At 28.0% G+C, this 25,680-nt stretch overlaps 1 protein-coding gene across 1 annotated transcript; it reads left to right on the top strand.

Moving 5' to 3' along the window:
• The first annotated feature begins 1,451 nt into the window (after positions 1-1,451).
• On the top strand, positions 1,452-24,400 carry LOC100202549 (eukaryotic translation initiation factor 3 subunit F). Its single transcript, XM_065789129.1, has 9 exons — positions 1,452-1,601; positions 1,735-1,947; positions 10,490-10,569; positions 10,773-10,910; positions 14,835-14,926; positions 17,543-17,618; positions 19,364-19,424; positions 23,850-23,963; positions 24,286-24,400. The coding sequence occupies exons 1-9, from the start codon at positions 1,467-1,469 to the stop codon at positions 24,364-24,366; spliced, it is 990 nt and encodes a 329-aa protein (XP_065645201.1). The 5' UTR covers positions 1,452-1,466; the 3' UTR covers positions 24,367-24,400.
• The last annotated feature ends 1,280 nt before the right edge of the window (positions 24,401-25,680 follow it).

Here is a 25,680-nt window from a genome sequence, read left to right as displayed (position 1 = left end):
TAATAAATAAAACTGCTTTAGAGTTGGTTGATTCACCCGGAACATGTAATATGACATATCTGTAAAACTTGAATACGTGACTCACTATAGTCAACTAGTTAGTGTAATGATACAGCAACATGCTTACAATAGCCCCCTACTTCAGTTTTACAATTGCATTTAGTATAAAGTACTTCATCAGTAGATTGACCGCTAGACACCAGTAGACGCCTCAAGTGTGTAAAAACTTTGTATTGTTTACGTTTCGCAGACGCTGCAATATTTTATTTTGTAATGAACGAATTTAAGGATGCTTTTACATTTTTACAAAACTTTCTTTAAATAAGCGATAGCCAAGAGTTTGATTTTTCAGCTTCTTTTTTACAATTATCGACAGAAATAGTCCCTTTAGCAAGATAATCCTTGATAAAATTGTAAATTATATTTGGTTAAAATAAAATATCTTTTGTTCAAGTTCAAATACTGTTGTTAATAGATTCATCTTCATTGAAAGCAATAAGTTCATCATGTTTAAGTTTACGGTAAAAAAAACTTTAGATCCGGACAACAGCTCGGAAAAGAGCTAGCATCTGTTTTATTTTCTAAATTAGCATAAAAAGAACTTACCACTGTAGCAATATCTACTTCAGAAAAAACTTTATTTGAATGATTGTTTTATTGCTTAGGTTTAAATGAATAAAACTACTATAATGCATTGCACATTCGACGACTTATGGGAAATGTCTACTGCTTCATTTTTTACATATATAAAAGGTAGAGTTCCGGCACCTTTTCTAGAACAAAAGCACTGTGTATATATATATATATATATATATATATATATATATTATATATATATATATATATATATATATATATATATATATATATATATATATATATACATTTCTGTATATATATATATATACATTTCTGTATATATATATATATATATATATGTATACAATTTCTATATATATATATATATATATATATATATATATATATATATATATATATATATATATATATATATATATATATATATGTATACATTTCATATATATATATATATATATATATATATATATATATGTATACATTTCTGATGAATTTTTGTTGATGAAACACAGTGTTAAATGGAAAAAATTTTTGTTAAGTGATTTTCTACTACTAATATATATATATATATATATATATATATATATATATATATATATATATATATATATATATATATATATATATATATATATATATATATATATATATATATATATGATATATATATATATATATATATATCATATATATATATATATATATATATATATATATATATATATATATATATATATATATATATATATATATATATATATATATATATATATATATATATATATAGTATTGGGTACGACTGCAGGAATCGGTACAGAAGGTCTTAGAAACTAGCTCAAAAACAAAATGAAAAGTGCTCGATTTTAATGACGCGAATAAGTACGAAGTTATCTTTCGAGAGACTTTGCTCATCTATTCTTTATCTAAAAAGGTCCAGAACACCGTGGATCAAGACAAATGACTTTGAAATTGGAGGTGATTTCAAGTTGGATACTATAGAAGTAAGAATTTAAAAATTCCTTAGCTTTTTACATTTTTATTTTTTTTTTACTTTTTGTTGTTTACAAATATTTATTACTTACGGATATAGCAGATAAATTTTTATGTTGTCTTTTCATGTAAACTTTCATGTAGCCTTTACTTGGTTCTTTTAAAATGGCGGTTAACGCAGCGCATGTTAAACAAGTTTTTGTCCATCCTGTTGCTCTTTTTGCAATTGTTGACAGTTATGAACGAAGAAGCGAAGATGCAAAAAGAGTTGTTGGTACGCTTTTGGGTACTATTTCAAACAACTTTGTTGAAATAAAAAATTGCTTTACCGTCCCTCATGTAGAAACTCAAGTTGAAGTGAGTTTTGTTCATTATTATTTTGATTAATTTAATTCATTTAAGGTTCTTTCTTTGTTAGACTCATGCAGTTTATTTACAATTTTGTTTGATTTTTTTTTATTTTATCTTAATAGATTTTCATTATGCAACTGAAATAAACCCTTTCTTTTCAAGCAAATCTTAATTTGAATTATAATAATAGCTCAAAATGTTTTAATTTAGTAATGATTATATTTCAGATTAAGAAATGTTTCTAAATAATACTTTGTTAATGAGTTTAATGTAAAAATTTTAAATCTATTATTATTTAAAATAAAGTGTAGCATTGTAAAGAATAACCAAATTAATTATGTTGGCTCAAAAGAGCTAAAATTATACTAGTCTATAACTAAATAACAAAATACATTAAGTATACATATATGTATACATAAATCACATTAAAATAACATTCACCCTCCTCTTAAAAGTGTTCAGGGGTATTTATAAGTTAAGTTTTTCTGGTGCTTTTGAATGTCGCAAAGATCTATGAAAAAGAGTGTTAATTTGTTCTGTAGGATTCATTTTGTTTTCTAGTTCTTTTTTGGAGATTAAAAGAGTTTCATTGCTATCATTAGGGGTTGGGTGATAGTTATTGATGCTTGTTACTTCTAAATTGTTGTTTGATGTTTGTATTATTGGAGTTGTTCCACTGGGAGCCAGCTGTTTAGTAGACACTTTAGTCTCATGACCACTAGGAAATCTCACACAAGCATAATGAGGATTTGCTTCAATGAGTCATTTACTGAATCTTCGTATTTACTTTGCATCGCATTTCTTTAGAAGTTTAGAAGGAGCTAATGTTAATTAAAGTACTTTAAAGCGATTTTTTATTCATTTATTTTGATTAAATTTTGAAAGATCTTATATGCAAGATTTTAGGAAGTAATTAATCATTTAAGCTATCAATGCTCTTTAGAATTTTATATTAAAGGATTTCTAATATTCGCAACTATATTGCTAAGTGTTCATTATTGTTTCTTTCAAAATCCTATTTTAAAATTTAGCGCTGCAACTGTAAAAACTTGGGTTTCTCATTTCCCATAAGTTTAGCATCCCAGGATTCCTGGTGTGTAACTCATTTATCCCAGGATTTCCCGCCATAATTTTTAATATAATAACAAGCAGTTTGATTTGTCATTTAATCGTAAACAAATTTTTCCTATAAATAGACCCGCAGCAAAAAAAGCTCTTTCTGATTCAATTGATGTTGGCTTGATGGTCATTAGTGTGGAGTATATTCTATCTAAACTTTCGCTATGCTTTCCAGTTGCCTCAAAAAGTTTGATTTCTTTTGTGAAGTTTTTTAATTGCTAATGTCTTCTAGAGCTGCTTTTTCTACTTGTTTGACATTACAAATAGTTGCATCCAATTTTTGTTTGAGCGTCAAAATATTTTTGCCTAAAAAATTTGGAGCAACAGGTTGAGGTATTGGCGGGTCAGAAAACATGCTTTTTTATCACGACTCAATTCAACTATTTCATTATTTTATGAACTAGTCCTAGCATCCTCTATGTACAACCAGGTATAAGTTTTTTTTGCTGCTTTTAATGCATGTTTGATGGTAAGAGTAGTTTGGAGTTGATATTTGATTCCTGATTATAACTAATTAGGTTGTTTAAAAATTTTAGTAGTTCAATTAAATTGGCATTTCTGCGTTCTTCAATTCTCTGCTGAACGGATTGAAGTAGTTTATTTGCTATCAAATTTTAAGATGAATATCATTAAGCCTTCTGCGTCAAGTAGAGTAGCATTACTTCTACCAAGTCTTTCTATTCCAACATTTATCGGTTGCCAAGAAATTGTTATGGCATTCATAATTGCATATTCATCTTCGGAGATATTCAAAACTTCTTTTAAATCAATCATTGCTTTTAGTATACATGTTTTTAGTTTAAGGAATCTTTCTAGCATTGCAACAAGTCTATTTCACCTTGTTTTGACATAATATCAGCTTCAGTACTTTATGAAACATAGATTTTACGTAGATTTGTAAAACAACATTTGCGGAATATTCGTACCGCTTTTGGAACCAGAGTCTGACTTTTTGTAAAGAGTATCACATACTGCCAAATGAAGTCTGTGGGTATAACACAGCTGATGTTCAATATCACTTAGCTGTCCAAATTTTTTCATTATGGATGCTCCGTCAATGACACTAGCTATGATGTGCTTTTTAATTGATAAATTGAAATCTGGCAGTTTATTTTCAACCAGATCAACGATTTCTTCTGCAGGAAGTGATCCAGCTATCGGAGTCAATCCCAGGTTCTAAAACTTTGTTAATGAGTGTAAATTTACGTTTAAACAACGTCGATTTTTTAAAGACATATTCATCTAACAATAAAGAAAATCACGACCCACTAGATATTTCTTTTGTTATCTCTAAAACCACAGTTTGTTTGGCTAAATCTTTTTTTTTTTTTTTTTATCATACTCATAACATGAGATAGATTTTTTGGTTATATGCCTTTTTCAGACAATGATTTTTTAATGAATTCACTTTTTGTTATGGCTTTTATTGAGAAGCCATCCACCGTTGCTAGCTTTGACACAATTTCCTCAATAGTCTGCTGCTTAACAAACAATGTGATTTTCTTTTCCACATTTTTAATTTCCAAACCAGTATCTTCATGTAAACAGTTCATATTCAAATCCTAATCTTAATGTGCGTTTTTTAAATGACGAAGGAGCTCACTTGTCCAAAATCCTTTGCACATTATCTTTGCATTGCACTTTTTGCAAATTGCAGGTTTACCAGATTTTTCTTTACAAAAATACTGCCATGCTTTTGATCCACTTACAATTGACATGGTATAACTAAATTGAATTGTAAAACAACTAAAGGTTAAGTTACAAATATTCCTTACGTATATATGTTATCTTATGTATGACTTTATATGTCTTTGTTTGCCGTTTTTTAAATACAAAAATTGTTAAATATTTCAATAATTCAATACAGAAAAAGTTTAACTTTTCAATAATTTAGAAGTTTAAAAATCAAACTTACTGTTTTTGTTGCAGGAAATCTTTTTTTTTTTTTTTCCCTCATATTTTATAATAATGAGAAAAAAGAAAACATTGCATTACAAATTGTAATGCGTTTCTTGAATTAAATAGTTAAAGATAATTTCAATAACATTTCTTGTTGTGCAAGGTTTTAATATAAGATATGAACACATAAAACACAACTAAATGCTTTAACATTTTTCTTATTTTTGGTCGAATTAGTTTAAACAGTTATCATATTTAAAGTTAAAAAAAAAATTATGTTCCGGGATATAAGAGTGATATCCCAGGAAATCCCATTGCCACTTTTATCCCCGGAATCCCGTTTAAGAAACCCTAGTGAAAACCATGTCGTTTTCAATATTAACATTGCTTGAAGTAACAAAACATAATGGGGGTTAAGAAAATGGCGAATATTAGCGTTTTGGTAGGGAATTTTTTTTCTTCAAGTCAAAGTTTGAGCACTTTTGTGAAAGTGCACTAGCGCCTCATAAAAATGCTTGAAAAAACTTTAAGTAAAAACTATGAAACTCAGCATACAATAACATCAGTATGTGCTAAATACACACAGTAAATGATTTTTTTTTTTTTATGCCATGCCGTTTGCTGCATTAAGTCTGACAAAGTTGTTTTGTTCAGAATCTGTAAAAAGTAAGCGTTGTGACTGTCAGGATACGTGGAGTTAATTTTTGAAAAGACTTTAATGCTGTAACTTTTACATACTAAATTATATGAGAGTATTTCACATTTCTGGAAAGTTTCAAGTCATTTCCATTTTTGATTCATTTTTATTAGTGTAAAGAGTGTTAAATGTTACAACTGCCACTCTTGCAAAATTGCCCATATATATATTTAAAAAGCTGAACTAAATGTTGTTATCCTGTCTGTTTAAAATTTAAAACGTCTAAGTAAAAGTAAATAGTAGGAATAAATGATTTGATTCATAAAGTTAGTTTTATATGCCTATGTGAAAGGTTTTTATTCAACTTTTTTATGCAAGAATTTTTGTTGCATTTTCAATTGTAATTTTAGTTAAAATTAATTAAAAGGATAAATCCAAAATTTCTGTTCAAATTTTCTGACCACTAAACAGTATGGTTTTTGTTGCAAGTGTCTATAATTAGTATGTTCTTATGTATACATAGTTGGACCTGCTCTTGCAGCCAACCTTCAACCATTATCACATCGTCGTAATGTTGCTTCTCTTTCTCCTTTCTACAAATACTATAATGGGCACTGCTCGAAAGAGCTAGCGTCTCTTGTGCCATCTACTAAAATTCATTCTCGTGTTACTCGTCATTCAATTAAGTGTCATCCTTTTTCTGTGACTGTTCCTAAGTGCTCCAAAAACGCTTATTCGTTTAGTTTTTTTCCTCGAACATCAGCTCTTTGGAATTCGCTTCCTTCATCTTGCTTTCCTGATTCATATAATTTGCAATCTTTTAAATCGTCCGTCAATCGTTATCTTGCTCTACAATCTTCATCTTTTCTCTTACAGTAACTTCCAACTTTAATTAGTGGCTGCTTGCAGCCTTGTTGGAAGCGAAGATGTTTAAAAAAAAAAAAAAAAAAAATGTATAAAGTACAGGCCTTGTTAAGAAGCGTTACGCAGCTCGTATTTTGCTTGCGAAAAGGCGATTTGCCTACGCGTTCAGCAGTTTTGCCCTACGCAAAAACTTATATCTTTTAGAATATTTAAATTATCTTTTGATTGTCGTTAACGTGACGTAACCTAATGTTTATTCTGAAGAAATAAAGTCGTAAGTAAAAGCTTTTAACCGCAATTGTAAACTAATAGATTTTTTGTTAAAGAAACAGTTTGTTTTATAATTTTTTTTGTTTAAAAAATGCACGATTTATTTTGATGTAAATATTTTATTAATAAGATATTTTGTTTATTGTTAATTCAATAACATAAAGTTTTAAAGACGTTCGTTTAATTTATGAAAATAAATTATGATCACGAATATGTTATCGGTAACTGATAAATAACAAAAAAAACTCTTTATTAAAAACATTATTAAAAAGTGTTCACAAATTAAATAAGAAAAAATTTATTAACAGTTAATAAAATAACCAAAAACCAACTGTAAAATCATAAGGAAAAAAAACAAACATTATTTTACGTTTCATGATAAAAAATATTTTTTTTCAAAAAAAAATTTAGTTCATATTTGAAAAAAATAATAAAAATGATTTTTTAAATAAGAACTTAGATTTTATTTGTAACTTTTGTTATAGTGAGAAAAAAACAAACTGTTTGTATGATTTTTAACGCGTTAATAAAGTAACTTTAATTACAATGCGGTACTTAAAAAGACGCTAGTGACGCAATATAACTTCTAACGATGCAAAATATATTTGCTGAGTTGAGTTACTTAAAAATGCGTTACGCGTTTTCGCTACGCAGCGAAATCTCGTAACAAGGCCTGAAGTATATCTCACTATATTACACAAAGCTACAGTGAATTTAACCAAATCTTTACACACTTTTCTTACTTCAATAAATCATTTCAATAAATCACATTAAATAAGTCACATTCAATAAATCATTTCAATCATTTCAATCAATGTACTTTTTTGAAGTTTTTTTTTTTTTCTTTTAATTAACAAAAAAACTTCCTTTGTGTAATTTTAAGGAACTATATGTGCTAGACAAAAAAAAAGAAAGGAGAAGAAGAACATAGAAATGCAAATAAACTACTCAAAACTTGCTTAATTTGGACCATAATGGTGCATTTTGCCAGATGCAATGATGATAATAGTTTTGATATCAGCGACAACCAATAGCAAACTACTGATTGTGCAACATTTTAACAGCTTTTTTTTTATTGCCTACTTTTAATTACGAACCTTAACATGGTAAAACAAAGTATGGATCAATCTACCGTGATATTTATTGGTACCTGCAAAAAATTATTTTTTTGTAGCCCAAGATGAAATACAAAGCTATCACTGGAACACCCTTCAATTTTTTTTATATCTTTAAATATGGGTGTTTTGAGATATTGGGTCCAAAACGTTAGGTCATATACTAGTTGTTTTATTATTTTTTAGGCATGTTCTCTTCATATTTTAGCATTTAAAGTGCATTTATATCAAAAAATACTTTTTTTTTTTATTGTTATTCTGTATTTTATCAAGGAAAACATTCTTTTTAATGTTATGAAACTGGGTCATTTTGGAAAACCAGGTCAATATTAAAACTGCCATATCTTGTTATTTTTAGCTAAGATTTTGTATTCAATGTTTTTATATAGTAAGTACTAACTTTTTATAAGTAAGATACTGCCATATCTCAACATTTTTAGCTAAGATTTTGTATTCAATGTTTTTATATAGTAAGAAATTGTGTGATTTAATTGTATTTAAAAAAATTATTGCATCACTGAATACAAACAAAGAGATAATTTTCATTTTAAAAGTAGTGAATTATTTCAATTCATGTTTGTTCAAAGAAGACAAAGTTTTATTCAAAAAACCAAATTTTGTTGATTCTTTTCATCCATTTGATTTGAATTAAAGCATAAAGTTGTAACGTACTATCAATAAATATGTGCAAAGTATCAAAGCATTGTTTGTTTTCGTATAAATAGTACATTTAGAAATGGATTCTAAATTTTAATGCAGAATATCAAACTAACTATGTTTCTCTAAGTCCTGATAGAAATAAAAATAGGTATAACAGATATTGAGAAAAATCAAAAAATTATAATCTAAAAATGAAATCTTTTAAAAAGGTTCAACCAAAAGTAAAAACATTGAAAAGAGTCTTATAAAACCAAATGCAAAAAAAACATGATGAAATTTATTTTATTCTTTGAAATGGTTTTGCATGAAAAGAAAATCTAGGTCCATTCAGGTGTTTTCAAAGCTTTATAAACTTTCCTAAATTGTTGACTTAGCAGTTGGCAACTTAAAATAAAGATGGAGTTTTCCAAATATTACCCAGCAAATAAGACTTTTCTTGAATTTGATTGGCTGATATAAGTCAAAAAATACTTTAATTGGTTATTTGTATTATACTCTGAAAAATGCTTCTAAGTGGTTCAAGGAAAAGCATCACCACATAGAAATTGGACTTGAAGTGGAAGTGGAGCTACACCCACATGATGTAAAATCTGTGCCAAAGTATACAGTTGGCTTTAGATATGTTAACTAAAACATTTCAAGTGTCTTTATTCGAATTTTTTATCATCTGAAATGATAATAATTTTTGTTTATGAGCTGTACTCTCTACAAATGCATTGAATGCAACGGTATGAAAAAAATGTTCAAAAAACACTTTTTACACATATGAAGTATGTTGACACAAGTTAAGAAAACCTAAAACTAAATTATAGATTTCATAGTATGATTAATTCATTAAACAAGTTACACATTTGCTAAAACCATTCATCAAACAAGTTACACATTTGCAAAAACCATTTGTTAAACAAGTTACACATTTGTTAGCTAAAGTTCGGTAAGTTGGGTTAAAAGCATTCAACAAAATTTTTGATCTGATCAAACAAAGTCTTTGGATCAGTTATTGACAAAATCTCAGCTTTTTTTAAAATTAAGTCGAAGAAACATGTTCTGTGATCACATTAAAGGTCTTATTTAAAAGCAAAAACATGGTTGTGATGATTGTGTTTATAAAACATTTCACGAAAAAATTCTAAAGGTATTTCTTTGCATATGTGGAAAAAGAATGTTTGATAAAATAGAATGCTACTGTTAAACAAGCCGTAACATTAAGTCAAGTCTAGTCGTCGAAAAATTAAATCAACAGCAGATTTTGCATTAGCACTACAAAATTTGCATTTTTTGGGATTTCAGAAAGCGATCTGAAACAACAAAGAGATGAACTCTGGAAATATCAATTTAATTATATTACTTTTTGCATTATTTTTTGTACTTCAGTATGAAAACTTTTTTGTTATCTTTTTTTATGATTTTGTGAAATAAAAAAAATTATTCAAATGAAATCTAGCTAATTCAGAAGAAAAATTTTAGTGACAAATTTGTTTAAAAATATGCTAATGAAACTTATTTTTTGCATGTTGCGTCACTGAACTTAGGTTTTCATTTTTATCTTGTATTTAATTTGTATCAGTGTTGAAGACAATAAAATTGTATTTAACTTCTACTGTAACAACATATGTGTATAGAGAGAGATGATAATTTTTATCAGTGTTAAGACAATAAAATTGTATTTAACTTCTACTGTAACAACATTTCTTTAGGGATTCATTGAGAAAACAATATTACATTGATTTAAGAATTTTCTGAATTATAAAAAACTTTTAGCTGATAAAATCTCTGTTAGATACTATAAAAAAAGTCATATGTGTAAATATATATTATATATATATATATATATATATATATATATATATATATATATATATATATATAAAGAGAGAGAGAGAGAGAGAGAGAGAGAGAGAGAGAGAGAGAGAGAGAGAGAGAGAGAGAGAGAGAGAGAGAGAGAGATTTATATGATTTTTATTTATTTATGATTTATATTAAGGTTGCATTTGATAAAGAGTATGCAAGTTCAATGAGAGAACTATATAAATGCGCTTCGCCTTCTGAAGAAGTAGTTGGCTGGTATTTTTTTAATAAAACTTTCAAAATTAAAATTCATTATAGAAACATTTTTTATTCCAATTTTTTTTTGAATATATATATATATATATATATATATATATATATATATATATATATATATATATATATATATATATATATATATATATATATATATATATATATATATATATATACAAAAGTTAAATAAACATATTCTATAGGTTTGCAACAAGTAATGAAGTAACTGGCCATTCCACACTAATTCATGAGTACTCTGCAATTGAATGTGATAACCCAATCCATCTTACAGTTGATACTCAACTTAAAACTGGAAGAATGTCTGTAAAAGCATACACAAGGTAATAAAACTTAATTTTAAAATAGGAGTAAAAATATAAATGTAATTATTAAAAATGAATATAGGCCCCCTCAACCTTGGAGATTATGTATATAATAATAAATGCTTATAAAGCACATAAACAAATGCAGTATTGGTGAGTGGTAGAGCGATTGCTTCATAAGCAAGAAGTCCTGAGTTCAATACTCACTGCGTCCTTAGTGGTACTGCGCTCAGTTTGTTTCTCTGCACAGTCGCCTTTTCCTTCAAGGTTTGTGTTTCAGAGAGGGTTGTAACCACAATCAAAGTAGCCTTCTTTGCTGGTGTAGTGGTAGAGCGCTTGCTTCATAAGTAAGAAGTTCTGAGTGTGTGATCCCCACAAAGTGCCACTACAAGTTGTCTTTATATCATATATAATCCTTAAAAATAAGTTTTATGTTTTCTCAAACATATTATTTATTAAGATATTAGCAAAAACTTTATAATTTTTGACTCCTTTTTTTCTTTCTGGAAGGTAAGTTCCAGCTCTATAATTTTTTTTTTTTTAAATACTAGTAGTAGAATAATGTGCTTTTGTAGTTAATAAATGATGTCCAAAATACAAAAAAGTCCTTACAAAACTTAAACTAAAAATAAGTGTTAGAGTTTTCTCTTTTACAAATAATTTTTCTATAGAGGAATGCCTTTTATATTTAACCTTTTATAAAACGTATAATAATTCAAAAAAAAAAACACTATCAATTTTTATGTTTAACCTATTATAAAACGTATAATAACCCAAAAAAAAAAACTATCAATAAGTAACAGCAAAGTAAGTAAAGTAAACAAAAAAATTATTATTTTATTTTAAAAACAAATACTAATATAAGATACATAATTTTAAAATTTTTTACATAATTTTTACAAATACTAATATAAGATACTTAAATTTTAAAATTATCCTAATATTTGTTAAAAACAATGTTCAGCTGATAAAATCTTAAAACCAAAAATAATTTGTTTTTGTTTTTGTTTTTTGGGATTTAGTAAGAAAAGTGCAAAGTAAGCGCAAATAAGTTTGATTTCATAACAAATAAAAGCAAAATATTTTTATGAAAATAAAATTAAAACAGAATAGAAAATATAAAAAATTATATTTTGTTTAAATATAGTTTTTTATTTGTAAAAAATCTCTAGTTGAACTAAAATGCTTAATGTACCACAACTTTTTTTTTAAAAAGAGGAAAATCCTATCTAATTGTAAATCTAAATGGTGTAAATTGTTTCAAAATCTCTGTGATAAGTACTTTTATTACACCAACTAGATATTTTTACAACAGAAAAAACTATGCTGATCTATGAAGTTAATATTAACCTCTCAACCAAAAATATTATGACAAAATTTTTTGTTAATATCTCAATAAATAATTTGTTTTGGTAATTTTAATAAACTCAAAACATATTTTCTAATGTTACAAAATTTTACAAATAAAATTTTTCGCAGCTAAGCAGTTGTATTTTTAATTGTAGACTAAACCACTAGACTAGACCACTGCTTTGAAGCTCTTAATTGAGCAAAGGCTAGAAAGAGTGCCAAGATAAAATTAACTGCATCCAGTTACTGTCTTGTAGAAGGCTTTTTAATCGATGACTTGCGGGTAAGCAGAAATGATGAGCCTTTTGGGCCTTCTTTATCTATTATGCATAGGTTTTTGCTTGCAGTGAGCCTTAATAATGGACACCAAAAGCACTAACAGAGCTATGTTGTGGCATAGGTAGTGTCACTGTTAGTGCTTTTGGTATTGCTTTATTAAGGCTGTATAATGAGTCCTTTTTTACACCTTTTGATTAAGCCAGACCAAGGCAACTGCATAGCTAGTTACAAGGCAACATGCACTCTCTGTGATTGAATAAAGTTCACTAATAGGGTGCATCAAAAATTAACATAGCTTATCTCAGTTCTAAATGTATTCTATATGATAAAATAACACTGAATTAATGCATTTTTTGAAAAGAAAATTGGTAAAAACTTTTTCTGCTTTTACTTTAGTAATACATTTCAAAAGATAAGATTTAAAATAATTTTCTTTTTTATTTAAAAAAAAAAATAGTTTAAAAAATCAATATTATTTTATGTAACATAGGTATGTCAAATTGACTAAAAGTTTTTTTCATTTGTTGATGTACAATTTATGCCTTGCGGAAAGGGTTGATTTAGTAATAAATAATGCATTTATACGCAGATGAGGGTTTGTTGAAAATATACAGTTGCACACAAGGAGGGAATAGGACTTCAAATTAGTGGTTTTACTGCGTACATATTTATGGATGCCCACTTATTTAAAATTGTAAAAAATGTTTTGAACTTAATCATTTCTATCATAATTTTAAGTAATTTGAAAAAATATATTTAAAAGATTAAATATTAAAAGAAAAATATTGAAAGAAAATATTTAAAATATATTAATATTAAAAAAATATATTCAAATTAAAACACGGAAAAATATTTTCAAACATTTAGTTTTATTATAAAAAATACATGTTTAAATCAATAGAAAAAGGTTATATTTAATATTTTCAAAGGTAATTTAAATAAAATATGTTTATTTTAAACAATCATTAGAAATAATTTGTTATTTTATTTAAAAACCTTCACATAATATAGAAAAAACTTGTATAGATCTTTGGTTCCAATTTTTTTTAGCATAGTTAAAAACAGCTTTTTTCAGCGCATTTCTGAAATGTTTAAATTGTCAAAACATCTAAACAACCATGGTCAATGTGTCAAAATTTGAAGTTGCTAAATTTTGTTAGAAACTTCAGTTTTTTTTTTTTGAAGTTGTTACATTTTGTTAGAAACTTCAGTTTTTTTTATGCATTCAACAAGATAGTCATGGTTGTCAGGTTTAAATTTTCTATTGAACTTCAATAATATTTGGTACTGCAAGATTAGGTTTAGTGATATCCAAAACTCTCACAAATTTCTTTTTATTTGTTTCTTCTTGCTGTATTCTTATCTTTCTAAGTGAGGGCTTGATTTACTTTACGTAAATAAACTTTTAAAGGGTTTTATTGAGGGGCAAATTTGTACAAAGTATTATTGAGCAATAGTCTTGGCGACTCCGGCATAATTTCTAATGTAATATAATAATCTTTCTCTGTTTAGGCAATAAATTTTATTTATATCTTTCTCTCTTTTTATTTTTTAATGAAGCAATAAAAGATATACATTGGCGTATCTAGGTCGATTTTGAACTTGATTGTGGATATTATTTTTGCTTAAGTTCTTTACATTATGGAAGGTAATATTTTGCATTTGTATAAAATATAAGTGTATTCAATATACTCCCTTGTCGATAAGTTAACCTAAATTTTGATTAAATGCGGCATTCATGTAGAAGGTCCTCAGAACCTCAGCAAATTCATGTACTGGTACATCTTTCTGTGGCCATATTTACAACATTTTCTAAAAAGGAATCAAATAACTTCTAGATATGTCAATGTAAAGCTACACTAAGTATGCTATGTTGTATTTATTATTAACTAATCATAATATGATTATATTGTATAAAAATATGGTTTATACTTTGTTCCAATACACCAAAAAGTAAAAACATTCTACAACTAAAGTAAACTCAAGTCTATAAATTCTAGTTACAGTTACAGGACAAATAAATAAAATTCTTCTAACAATTATCTAATAGCAAAAATAATGAGTGATCCTTTCCAATTCTTTATTTAAATAAAATAATGAAAACTTTCATTAAAATAATGATGTTTAATAAAGATATTAAAGTTAAGCTTTTTTAATTGTTCTAATAGACATTGTGAGTTTAAAGAAAGCCCTAAATTTAGAAAAAGTTTATTTTACATAATAATAACTAAGTTAATATTATACATTACCTAAAAGAATGTATTGTGATAAACAAGTAAAAAATAGTTTAATATATGCTAACTATTTTTTTAGTTCTCCCATTGGTGTGCCTGGTGGCACTATGGGTACTATTTTCACTCCCATTCCATGTCAATATAAATTTTATGAGACTGAGCTTGTTGCTGGTAAGTTAAATGTATAAAATATTTCATTAATACATAAAATTATAAATATATACCATAAAATAGAAGGTTTTTAATCTTAGCACCAGGCATCTTTTTTTAGCAATTGCGACCACACATGTAAATACTTTTTGTTTTAAGCATTTGTTAAAAATATAGTAATGGTTTTTTAATTGTTATAAATGATTTGTTACTTAAAATAGTTTAATGAAAAATTGTTAATTTGAAACTTTTGCATTATGATCAACATAAAAGAATAGCAAGTTAAGTTATTCTTTTATGTTGTTGTTTCTTCTCTTTTTTAATTAATTGTAATTTAGTTGCTACCAACTACTTTTGTATTCAGTATTCTCAGATTAATGAAATAAATTACCTCATCCTAATAAAAGTAAAGGATATAAAAAACAGCTGCAAAAGAAAATAGAAATATAAAGTTTAGTGCATTCAGTTAATGAAATTTATTGAATTTACTGAAAATATTTTTTAGAATGCAAAATTATAGAGGAAGAAGTAATAGATAATTTTAATTTTATTTTATTCTTTGGATTTTTATTTGTTATGTCAAATTTATTATAACATAGATAAGTAGAAAAGTTTGTAGTGGCTCCACCCAGTTTCTATGCCAGACACTGCCAATGCTATAAATGAAACATAGTTAAATTTCAAATTTTTGTATGTCTCAATATAGCTTTTTTTTTTTTTTTTTTTTTGGATTTAAACTATTATTTTAACTTAATTTTCTGTACTTAAGGAAAGAGAATTCGGTATAGGGGAAAGGGGGCTAAATAGTACCCCCTAAGGAAAAAAATTAATAAAAATAAAACTAAATGTAGGAAAAAGTTTATTTTTAGATAGAAACAAGCATTGACGAAACTAAAACAATCATGATTTCAAGATGTAAATATTAAAATAAAGAGCACACTAATAAAAGCTAAAAATAGACAAGGTGGTACTAATTACCCACAAGAAGGTTCAAATAGTACCACTAGTGAGGCTAATAAGTACCAAAGGGTATGAAGGAAAAAAAAGCTCAGCACTAATAATAAGTAATAAATAAAACAATAACTGGTTCATTCTACACTTGTAAAATATATTTATTGACATAATTCACATATATAACTATCATGTGACCCATTTTGAGACTCAGATGATGAGCATGCAACATGTACCCATGCTCCACTAATTAAACACTGGATCATATCCTCAATGTCCTCATCACACATGAAGCAGTACCAATGCTGCCCTTTATTATCTTTAGAGGTTGGGGTAATTAGTACCACAGGTACGGTTTACCCCACCATCACAGGTACGATTTACCAGAATATGACTAAACATAGTTTTCTACTTCAGTGTTTTAATGGGCAAAGTGAATCGGAAAAAAACGTATTTATTAATGAAGAAGAATGGAAGGGCTAACACCATAAAAAAATATAAATAAGTTACGTATATCCATGCCTACAAGGTACGACTAGTAGGGCAGTGTAATTATTACATCAAATAGTGTAAAAAAAGGGAAACAGACTTACCTCCTTCTTTAACATTCGATTCCGCCATTTTTTGGTCAGTATACATATTTCATCTGCTGGCTTGATTTTATCATGATTCCCTCGATTTCAACGAATCAGAAAAAAAAGAATGACGCTGGTACGAATTGCACAGCGGTACTAATTACCCCCCTTTCCCCTACAGTTAAGATTTTTTTGTATTTGAAATATTCTCAAATTTTATTTTATTTAAATAAAAAAGAAGCCAAAAAAAGTTTTTACAAGCTTATGTGCCCTTAGAATGACTGAAAACCTTTAATGATGACTAAAGTTCCTGTAAATGACTATTATGGTTTTTTTAAAGGCAACTTTGATGTTACAAGGTTGCAATAAGATTAAAAATAAAATACCTCTTGATCTCTTCTTGATGTCTTTGATCTTTAGCTCTTGATAATCTTCGATCATGACCTGAGTTTCTCAAGGTTATGATTATATGGAAATTTTAACAAAAGAAACATCTTTTAAAAATGGATACATAAATATTATTTTTAAAAAAAATATTAAACTAAATCTAGTACTAATTTTGGATTCAAAAACTTTTTCAATGCTGAACAAATTTTTGAAGTTGGATTTCAATGCTGGCTATAATTCAAAAATTCATTTAAGATTCAAATTTAGTAAATCTCTGGTTGATTCCAGTTTAAAACAGCTTTCTGATAGCTGTCATGTTGTTTTCTGATAGCTGTCACATTGTTTTCTGATAGCTGTCATGTTGTTTTCTGATAGCTGTCATGTTGTTTTTTGATGAGCTTTCATGTTGTTTTTTGATGAGCTTTAATGTTGTTTTCTGTCATGTTATTTGGTAAACTAGTAGTTTAAAATTTAGCAATATTTACATCAATTTTCCGTCATCTAAATATATGGCTTATATTTTAGAAAATTTTGTAACATGTGTATTGTGACAACAAGTTGTTAGAATCATTAACTTGCAGCAACAATATTCAAGTTGTGTGTGGAAAGGTTTGCCTTAAACATAACTTATTTATGTTTAAGGCAATTTTTTTGAAAAAAAAAATTCGCAATTAAGTTAAATATAATTTTTCATTAAAATTTTGTTTTCTTTTTTTAATTTTAGTAAAAACATTTGCAAAGAACAAAGGTGGTTCAAAGAAACCTCTTTCCTTGCTGAACAGTGTAGGACACATTTCAAAGTATTATTTTTAGAGTTTTATCTTATTTGTGTAAAAATAAAATACAAAAATGCTTTTTTTGTTGTTGTTTGTTTTGATATTACTAACTTATGTTGTTTGTTTTGATATTCCTAACTTGTGTTGTTGTTTTAATATTACTTACTTGGGTTATTTGTTTTAATCTTGTTTTGTTTGTTTTGATATTACTAACTTGTGTTGTTGTTGTTTGTTTTGAACTTGTGTTGTTTGTTGTTTTGAACTTGTGTTGTTTATTGTTTTAAACTTGTGTTGTTTGTTTTGATATTACTAACTTGTGTTGTTGTTTGTTTACTTAAAATTTGTTGACCGGATTAATCATTAGCATTCACATTTGTATTTTTTGTCTATTCTAGAAATCTAACTTTCTTTTTATTTCATTCTTTTCTCAAAAAGTTAAAAAATTTATTATTTTACTTCTATGAATTTATTATTTGAAATAATAGCAAAATTCTTTTAACAGTATGAGGTAAAAGTATGAAAGTATTTCTTTTTCTATCACAGCAGCCTTTTCTCTATGATTCTAATTTGATCCCCATTTTGAGTTTAGAGTTTATTTTTCTGATTGTAGCCTATAAGACCAACAATTTTGAGAATGTATCTTTGGCTGTAATTTGTTTCTTGCAGAAGAACAGATACTTAAGCTAATTTAAAAGGGAAAAAATCACTAGCTTTACCCATTATTAATCCTAAGGCAACCACAACATTCAATAAGTTATTCATACAGTAACAGTATGAAACATATGTAACTTATATGAAGGATTAAGGTAATTAAGATTAATGGTTGTATTCAAACATTTTAATTTTAATTTTTTTTTAGTAATAACTATTTTAAAAACTTGTAATTGTAGCAGATAAGATTCTGCAAGATAAGATCTGCTATTATTGCGTACATTTTACATATTTTAAAAAAGCACATACAAGTTGGGTGAACTAAAAAAAAACATTTTTTAAGTTGAGCAAAAGGAAACAGTTAATTTAACAAGTTCTAAAAAATTATCTATTTAGTAACTATAGTTACATCATAATAAAATAATCTTCTTACAAAATGTTGACTGTATTTGTAAATGTTGACTGTATGAAGCAATACAGAGAAGATGTTTAAGATGAGAAGTTTTATATAAAGTTTAAAAATCATTTCAATATTTTTAAAAGGTTTTACTTCATTGAAATCTTAGTTTATAAAAAAACAATTAAAAAAACAAAATTTTTGTTTTAGAAATTTTTACAGATATACAGGGGTTATCTTTTTCCTGATATTTCCTAGATTCTGGATATTTTTACTTATAGTTTTTCCAGATATTCAAAACGTTTTCCATACATACAAGTTTAGGTATATTTTTTTTAAGCTTTACCACTCATTACTCATAAAAACTAAATAAAGTTTGAAATAAAGTTCGAAACAACTCAGCTAAAAGCAAAATTAAGAGAAAAATATATTTCAGATTTTTTTCGGATATTATACCCAAAAAATTTTCTGGATTTTTAAAATATGATCTGATGATCTATGGATATAACACTTAGTCGTATTAATCTCAAAAAACATTCTTGTGTCATCTGTTATACCTATGTTATATCTACGTGTATACAATCTATATTATTTCTGTGTATACAATATTTTTATTGTCATAGCTTCATAACTGTCAAATTTAATAGTTCTGTCAAATTTTTTATTGACTAATTTATATTAGTTACACATTGGTAATTCAAGTGTTGTTTTTTTTATTAAGATCAGCAGATGTTTTGCTTGAGCGTCTGAAAGATGTGCTTGGATACGTTAACGATGTTCTTGTAAGTTAACTATTTTGTATTTTCAAAGTTATGTGCTGTGTCTTTTTTTTTAAAACATCTTCGCTTTTTTTTTTTAAAACATCTTCGCTTTCAGCTAGGCTGCAAAGCAACCGCAATTAAAGTTGGAAGTTACTGGAAGAGAAAAGATAAAAATTGTAGAGAAAGATAACGATTGACAGACAACTTAAAGGGTTGCAAATTATATGAATCAGGAAAGCAAGATGAAGAAAGCGAATTCCAAAGAACTGATGTTCGAGGAAAAAAATTAGCAAATAAGCGTTTTTAGAGCACATAGGAACAGTCACAGAAAAAGGATGAGACTTGATTGAATGACGAGTAACACGAGAATGAATTTTAGTAGATGGCACAAGAGACGCTAGCTCTTTCGAGCAGTGCCCATTATAGTATTTGTAGAAAAGAGAAAGAGAAGCAACACTACAACAATGTGATAATGGTTGGAGGTTGGCTGCAAGAGCAAGTCGAACTATGTTTACAATGTGTTTTTGCACCTTGTTTAAAATAGAAAGGGCATCATTAGAAGATCCGCCCCAAATATGGCAACAGTATTTCTTTTAAGGCCGGATTTGAGATTTATAGAGATAAAGAATAGAATCCGAAGTAAGAAAGTGTTGAGCATCGATAAAGTGATGCAACCTTAGCAGATGCTAGTTTTGCAACTGATTTGATATATGGTTTCCAAGAAAGGTTGGAAGTAAGAGTTAATCCTAGAAGATGAAGAGTAGATGACTCATCGAGTACATCACCATTCATAAATATAGAAAGATCTAACTTATTGCAATAACAATTAACTGAAAAAATTGAGCTTTATCTACATTAAAGTTCCCCAGTCACTGTAAGCCCCATGCTGTAGCAGAAGTGAGATCTTTTTCAAGCTCAAATGCCCCCTTCAAGCAATCAGAGAGTGTTGGTTTCTTATCACAACAATAATAAATGGTAATATCATCAGCAAACAATGCCACCTTATATGTGAAAATATCTGGAAGATCGTTAATGTAAATTTAAAAAAGTATAGGGCCAAGGATAGAACCCTGAAGTTACAGAATAAGAAGAAGAGTGCTGTCCATCAAGGACAATTTTTATACTACGATTGGAAAGGAAGGACTCAATAGTCTTAAAGATGTTGCTAGATACACCATAAGAAGAAAGCTTTTGGAAAAGACCAGCATGCCAAACTTTATCAAAAGCTTTTGAAATGTCAAGAGCGATGGTCTTAACCTCTCCACCTTTATCTAATGCACGATAAAACCTATCTGTTATTACTGTTAGCAAATCAGCTGTAGAACGAGAAGATGGAAATCAATATTGATTGTCAGAAAGTAATTAGATTTAAGATGAGAAATTAAGTCTTTGTTAGTTAAAGATTCAAAAACCTTGCTTATGATAGGAAGAAGACTAATGGGATGGTAGTTAGACGAATCAGATCACTCTCCAGAATTTTTGAAGATAGGGATAACAGATGCCGCTTTACAGCAGGCTGGCAAGTTTCTCCAGAAGTAACGAGAGCCTGATTTTTGAGATGAGATATGAGATTTCATGACCTGAGAATAGCGGGCTTTGGCGTTAGACAAAATCTTTTTACAATTGTTTTTAGTTGTAATAAACAGATCTGTTTTCTGGAGAATTGTTTTTCTGATAGATATGGAAATAATGGTTTCGATTGGCAATTGCAGCAGCACAATGTGAGGAAAACCGTGGAGAAGAGTGAGGCTTGACTTGGAATCGTCGAGAGGGAACAAAAGATTTCATGCCAGCCTGAATCCACGAAGTTATGTAAGAAGCACATTTGTCAACAGTAAGAAAAAAGATTTCTACTCAAGGGCTATCATGAATCCCAGTCAGCTTTAAGGTAGTTGTAAGAGGTATGATAATAGGGGGATTCAGGTGATGAAAAAGAATGAGGTATTAGTTTTAGAGAGATCAAACTGTGATCAGAAGCACCTAAAGGTGAATGTGGAGAAACTGAGCACTGACTAGGATCAGAAATAAGACATAAGTCGAGTAGAGAAGGTAAATGATTCGGGTTGTCTTGAAAGTGATTTGGAAAGTTGACTATTTGAGTTAGGGATTGAGAAAGGCAAAAGTTGTTGGCTTTAATGCCTGCAGAACCACTGACACTAGAGCCAAGCCATTCAGAGTGGTGAGCATTAAAGTCGCGGACAACAACTATATTAGCTGATGGATAAAGAGAGAGTGCTTGGTCAATATGATCAGAAATAACATCAAAAAGAGTGCAGTCTTGAGATGAAGGAGAGCGATATAGAACAAAGAGAAAGGTGATAGAGTGAAGTGGGTGACAAATGGGTGAATTCTTTCGAATGTAAATGCCCAGGCCAAGCATGTGACTATTGGAGTCTTTATGAATTAAAGGAAGGTAACCATCAGCACTAAGATCACAAGATGAGACAGCTGAACTCAAATTAGTCTCACGAAGGGCAAGTAGGTCTGGTGAACTTTGCAAGAGATATGACTCAACAGAAGAAAAGTTATTTCGAAGACCATGAATATTAGTGAATGATAGGTTTAGAGAACTTAGTGATGATGATTGTTTTTTGTGTTTTATAGTTTTTGGTACTTTATTCATTTTTAAATTTGATTGAAGAACTTGACTCAAAGCATAGATAGTACTTAGAACACTGTTTAATAGCCCAAGCAATCGCCTCATTACTATTAATAAACCCTAAGCTGTAACAAAGGGCTCCTAATGTGGCCTCTGCAGTTCACACCAAAAGTATTAAAACACGGACACCATCCATGCACAACATTGCACTGTTATAACTTTGATATTTTTCAGCTACTGATGGAATCAGCCTCTTTGAGAGCTATCACAGAGTTCGGGAAACCTGACTACCAGCCGGCCTCAGAACCATAAAACTGAGTTTTAGAGCTGTAACCTCATTAGGAGATAATAGAATGAGTTGCCTAGTCATAAAAACAGAGACGCAAGCAAAACCTATGCATTGAGTGAAGAAGATCCAGCATTCAACATCCTAAACTGGAAACAATGTATTAAAAATACATCTGCGCCAGCCTATAAGATGAAGGAGGGGTGCGAGGCTGATCAACAGATAGAATCTGTTTGCCCTATTAGTTTTAAAACTGGGGTCCACTTCATTTTATAATACTGGGTCCACCTTTTAAAACTGGGGTCCACTTTATTTTTCAATAATAATTTAGTTTTTATGCTGCATTGTTTTAATGCAACAAGAAGAGCAATTCCTACAAAAAATGTAATTAAATTGATTAAACTATTTTTTAAATCTTGAAAAAAGCTTAATAAAAATTTTTATAAAGTTTTAATCAAATTTACTTTCAACAAGTTTGCAAGTAACCTCTATTCAAGTTGGAAGTTACTATGAGCCGAGAAAATAAAGGGCAAAATAATAATTACCCAAAGTATCTTACACTTTTGAGTAAAGAAAAATCAAACTCATAAAAAATCTTTAATGATCATATATTCAATCATTTTAAAAGCATGTAAATTTTTAAAACTGTTTTTGTCAATAAAGCATTATAAGGAGAACAAAGCTAAACAGAAGTTCAATTGCTGTAAATTTTTTGCTTAAAAAATATTTATTTTTAAATCTGAACGAAAAATCTAATATGTTTTAATACAAAAAAAAAAGATGACTTTGTTTCTATCATTAAAAATGTAAGATTCAATAGTCTTGAATCTGCCTGAAAACTTTTTTAAACATGAATCTGAGAAGTGTTTAGGGAGAAGATCAGTATGCTTGACCTAATATGTTAAAGGTGTTCTTTCTTGCCCATCGCTCCCATATAATGTGTAATCTTTGTTTTTATGGATGTTTTCATGCTCTTGTACTGCAGTACAAGAGTATGAAAATTTATATTGATTGTCAGAAAGTATTATTCAAGATAAGAGAGATGATTATTTAATGTCTAATTGTAGTATGAAGAATGTTTGATCAAAAAAAAAAAAGAAATAGTTCACGCAATAAATTTAGTAAAAAAATTAGTAGTACTTAAAAAGTATAAATTAATTTAAATTTCAAAATTTAACAATAAAAATCATGTTTATTTTAATTTATTGCTTCTCATTCAAAATCATTTTAATTTTTCATTTGTTTAAACAAAGTTTAAGATTTATAAGTATTATCTAATAGTCATAAATTAAAAGATAATTTGTTGATAATTAATTTTCTATTTAAAATAATTATAATAACTAAGTTTCTATATAAACAATATATAACTTAATTTAATGATATTTATACAGTCAGGCTGAATTTTGTTTGAATTAAGATTTAATTATATGTAGTAACTTTCAGAGTTAAACCTGACCACAGAAGATGTAAATATTTTAAATTTAAAAAATATATACTAAAGTAAATAAATTTTAAAAAATAATGCAAAAGTCATAAAAATATTTTCGATTTTTTACTTAAGAATGGTTTGAAACCTGCAAACAATGAGATTGGTCAAAAGTTGATGACAGTTGTCGGCTCTGTCCCTCAAATGGATCCTCTACAGCTAGAAAAAATGATGAACAATAATATGCAGGTGCGAGTTTTTTTAGTTTTTGTTTAAGTTGAATAATGACATTTTATGAGATTTGTCAGTGTCCTGTGTTAAAGTTACCGAGATTAGCACGCCCGTATATTTAAAGTCCGCTAGACGTTACATATACGGTCGTCTAGCGTATGTTAAACTGACGTTCGTGAACGTCTGTGCCCGTGCAATATTTCAGATCGATATTGATCTGTGCTGACAAAATCCTTAATATTACCACAGGATATGGGCAATATTAACACACGATAACAGTATACCTCCTATTAGTATATGTTCTACAAGATTATGTCATGGTACTATATTTCTTTTACAGGATTTACTCATGGTATTATATCTTGCAAGTTTGACAAAGTCACAGCTGGCTGTAGCTACCAAATTGAATAGTATCTTGTAGATAGTTATGTGATATAAATCTCCATATTTGTGAACATGCTTTGTTGCTATTGCTAATTTTACCTCTGCATGGCGGTCTGAAAGCTCCTAAGATATATTAAAAGTTACCGAAAGTTGATCATTTGAATCGGCGTCGTTTTTATCACATTTAACCTATAATCCCATATGCTAGGTGTTTCATATATCTGGCGACAACCTTGAAATTTATTCGACACATTTCTTTTATTGATGGTATACCGTAAAGTTGCCTAAATTCGGTCACTTAAGCTTTGAACATCTATCACACATTAATAAAAAAATTTCAATTTTGTTTCCTGAAACAGAGAAAATTATATTGATATTGTAAAAATAAAAAAATGAAAAATAAAAACTGGTATTCGATATTTAATTTAAAATGAAACATCTACTTGACCGAACTTTCAATATCATCTTATAAGTTTGGTCGCTATATACAGTACTGGAAAAATTATTATGGATTTTTGAGATTCTTACTAAATTCCAATAGGTGAGGCAGCCAAACAAGTTTTCAGTGGTTGAAGATATTCTTCAGTTTTAATAACATACACATTTATAGTAAAGGGACTATTTTATTGTCAAATAAAATTCATTTAGATCTGGTTTTTTTATCTTAGGGTCATTTAAAAACCAGATTAAAAAACTTGCTAAAATTTACTCTTAAATTCTGAAATATATTAACTAAAGTTAGCGTCACATTCTTTTTAGTCTCTGTGTTGTACTTGGTACGTACATGTACTCTACAAATTTAAGTTTCGGTTCTGAACAAATAAAAAATTAATTGTTTAGTAAAATCTTTGACATTTTTGTCCGGTTTTGAATTTATGGGAAAAAGAGAAGACCTGAAAAATAGAAAAAAGGGCAAATCTATGTTTTGTTAGTGTAGTAAAAAGGAAGCTGAATGAGGGTAAAAGCGTTGAAAGAGTTTGAAAATGCGGTCATAAAAAGAATCACTACCCCCAGACTTAAGAGAAAGATCAAAGTAATGGCCCTCAGTGATAAAAGAAGTCTTTTCAAGAAGACATCTATGAAATAAGCAAGTTAGAGCATTGATGTAAGCTGTAAAACAATGTATAATCGCAAGGAAATGAAGGCGTACAGACCAAGTAAAAAGACAAGGCTTACGGAAAAAATGAAGTATGCATGGTTGGTTTGTTGAGCATGAAAGTTGGATGCAAGAAGATTGGTCCAAAGTAATCATTAATATAGTTTTCTATTAGATCTCTAATAGTATTGATTTGTTGATTTCTTTTCATCATATTTTCTGACTAATATATCAGTAGATGTTAACTTCTTTATC

The sequence above is a fragment of the Hydra vulgaris genome, chromosome 01 (genome assembly GCF_038396675.1).
Source record: "Hydra vulgaris chromosome 01, alternate assembly HydraT2T_AEP".
In the NCBI taxonomy this organism is placed as follows: Eukaryota; Metazoa; Cnidaria; class Hydrozoa; order Anthoathecata; family Hydridae; genus Hydra; species Hydra vulgaris.
The sequence above is the reverse complement of the archived record's forward strand: the minus strand, read 5'-3'. Positions and strand labels throughout refer to the sequence as shown.